Source organism: Diaphorina citri, unplaced genomic scaffold, assembly GCF_000475195.1.
Source record: "Diaphorina citri unplaced genomic scaffold, Diaci psyllid genome assembly version 1.1 scaffold919, whole genome shotgun sequence".
In the NCBI taxonomy this organism is placed as follows: Eukaryota; Metazoa; Arthropoda; class Insecta; order Hemiptera; family Psyllidae; genus Diaphorina; species Diaphorina citri.
In genome coordinates this window covers 116,964-120,169 of record NW_007378350.1, presented here as the reverse complement: position 1 = coordinate 120,169, position 3,206 = coordinate 116,964, and the positions used below count along the sequence as shown (strand labels likewise).

Genomic DNA, 3,206 nt, shown 5'->3' with positions numbered 1-3,206 from the left:
CTAACACAAATTACAATATTAAGCTAACAAAATAATCAAAATCTTAACCACGAAAGTTCACTCGTCGCCATATTCAAAGCAACATAAAGACTGTGATTTACATATATTTTTTTCTCTTCTTCCTTGAGTGGAAGATATTGACATTTCTGGGTACACAGTTATCTTTTACTTTCTATTACCTTTACGTATAGGGAACCTATATAAGGTAATGAGAAAGTAATTATTATTGATTTTTTTATATGAATCTAACACAAATTACAATATTGAGCAAACAAAATAATCAAAACCATGCTCAAAATAAGATCTTTTTTTTTTTTTTAAAGAGGTTTGACAGAGGGAACTTTAACTGCTATGGTCTTATCGTCCCGAAATCGAAGAGAGAAGGAAGACAGGATAGGAGAAAGCCAGCCGTTCCGAGAACGAACATTATCCCATCAGGATAAAATCCGCCCCGGGCGGGAATCGAACCCGCGGCCTAGCGCTTACAAGACAGACGGACTACCAACTAAGCTAACTAGGCTGGCTGAGCATAGCAACGGGTGCCAGCATGGTAGATAAACATTGGATGATTATTGAGATATTTGGAAAATCCTACAATGTTGCAGTGAGCACCAAAGCTCTGTTATGATAAATATAACACTATGGGTCAAAATAATGCAATGAAAGAAATTGAAATAAAATTTTAACGAAACAATGTCCGTAAGATTAAATTAAATATCTATCTCTCACAGAAGAGGAACAATTAGTCCAGTGGTAACGCGCGTGCTTGTTATACGAGAGGTCCTGGGTTTGATCCCCACCATCGACAAAAAAAAAATGCTCTCCTATTTCGATTGCAAATACATATTTCAACATTTTCATTTTTCGATTGCAAATATTTCAACGGGTTACTTTCTGGTGTTCTCGTGTTGACCCAGCACCTAAATGAGATATTTTGTTTCTCTTCTCGCTCATCTGATGAGAGGCATACTACGGGATGGGCATGCTACGACACAGTCCACAAGCGTCTAATGTAGCAGTTGTTCTATCGCTAAGAAATGAAAACGGCGGTGAAACACTCATCTTTTTTATAAAAAAAAACGGGTTACTTTCCGGTTTTCTCGTGTGGACTATGAACCCAGCTCCTCATTGGGAAGTATTGTGTCTCCGCTCGTCCATCTGATGAGGGACATACTACGGGATGGGCATGCTACGACACAGACCCTTAGAGTCCAATAAAGCCGGTGTTTTTCGCTTCAAGATCTTCAATCCCCTACTGTTTACCTTACAGATCTCACGATACTCTTTTCTGACAGCGTCGGGTCTCGAACCCGCACCCTCTGAACTTGAGACCAACTGACAAACCGCTTGAATCTTCACACACCGTTCTTCTACTTCTGTCATCTTTACTTTTCTTCTCTTGTAGGTTTTGATTTCAGAGTGCATGCCAATACGATTTGCCTGCGTGTTAATTTGAGGGATTTTTTTTATATATATATAAAGGGAATTTTAACAATGGAGGTCTTAGGGTAGAAACACACTATCGTCACGTCACTTCACGTGACGTGATAGTAGTGTGACTGTCCTCAACGAAATTACCTACAATATTATGGGAAAACTTTGAACTACATCTTTCTGACTCCCCATGAGCTCACGTGACGTGATGTGACGTGACGTGATGGTAGTGTGTTTCAACCTTTTTCTTTTGGGAAGATTTTGTTTATGTGACGGGAAATATGAGGAAATGTCCATTGATGTTATACCATGTTTTTGTTTATTAATTAACAAGCAAACAAAAAATGTACGAAACTAAATTTCAATTTGTGTGTCCACTCATACTAACGTGTCTACGTACCGTATGGTCAGTGAGATACGGTATGGTTTATTCACCAATGTCCGACCGTCATGTGTGATGCTCGGATCAGTTCGGATCTTCTCGGCCATAGCACGAACCGGATCCAGTCTTCCATAGATCGGGAATCAATGCGACGCACTCTGGTGGATAAAGCGGGAACTGTGATCAATAGGAAAATCAGGTAGAGTGACCTTGAACTATCAAATAGCACGCTCGGGAAAGCTCGGAACTATTCGGGTAGAATCGGACCCAGTCTTCAATAGATCGGGAATCAATAGAAGTGTGTTTCAAGGCTGAGTTTTTAGCCAAATCCCCGTGAGGGATGATTATTTCGTAGCAATGAAAGAACTGCTACTTGCTACACTAGACTCGTGTGGTCTGTAGGTCTGTGTCGTAGCATGCTCAACCCGTAGTATGTCTCATCAGATGGGCGAGAAGAGACATAATACTTCCCATTTTAGGTGCTGGGTCAACACGAGAACACCAGAAAGTAACCCGTTAAAATAATGGCTCGGTGGCAAAGATATTGAAAATGGTAAAGACAAAAGTGACATAAATGTTAAACGCATTGCCAAAGATATTGTTAAAGACAAGGAAGTTTCTGATGAAGGAAAAAGCTCTGTGAACAAAGACAAAGAAAAAGTTGATGAAATGAAACAATCCTCCAAGAACCTGCTGGAAGAGCTACGAAAAAAACAGGGCTCGAAAATCGAGGACAAAATCAAGCGACTCGCCAACAAAGCCAACAAAGAAGTGGATCGTAGCGAACGTAAAATCACAGGACTAAGCAAAAACGTCGACTTGAAAGCTAAACTGGAAGAGAATTTGAAGAAACACGCAACGAAAAAGGGCGAAGAAGAAAACTTAGGCAAAGATCTGGTTAATGTGATCTGTAAAGATATTATTACTGCCAAGAAGGAATCCATGGAAAGAAGACTCGATAGAAGCAAAGTAGACGAAACTCCTGCTGGAAGAGCTACGAAAAAAACAGGGCTCGAAAATCGAGGACAAAATCAAGCGACTCGCCAACAAAGCCAACAAAGAAGTGGATGGCAGCCAACGAAAAATCACAGGAGTAAGCAAAAACGTCGACTTGAAAGCTAAACTGGAAGAGAATTTTAAGAAACACGCAACGAAAAAGGGCGAAGAAGAAAATTTAGGCAAAGGTCTGGTTAATATGATCTGTAAAGATATCATTGCTGCCAAGAAGGAATCCATGGAAAGAAGACTCGATAGAAGCAAAGTAGACAATCACAGGATTAAGCAAAAACGTCGACTTGAAAGCCAGACTGGAAGAGAACTTCAAGAAACATGCCACGAAAAAGGGCGGAGAAGAAAAATTAGGGAAAGGCATGGTTAATGTGATCTGTAA

At 40.2% G+C, this 3,206-nt stretch overlaps 1 protein-coding gene across 1 annotated transcript; it reads left to right on the top strand.

The window, feature by feature from the left end:
• The first annotated feature begins 1,884 nt into the window (after nt 1–1,884).
• LOC103513062 lies at nt 1,885–2,938 on the top strand. The gene is made up of 2 exons (XM_008477872.1): nt 1,885–2,015; nt 2,383–2,938. The coding sequence occupies exons 1-2, from the start codon at nt 1,885–1,887 to the stop codon at nt 2,936–2,938; spliced, it is 687 nt and encodes a 228-aa protein (XP_008476094.1).
• The last annotated feature ends 268 nt before the right edge of the window (nt 2,939–3,206 follow it).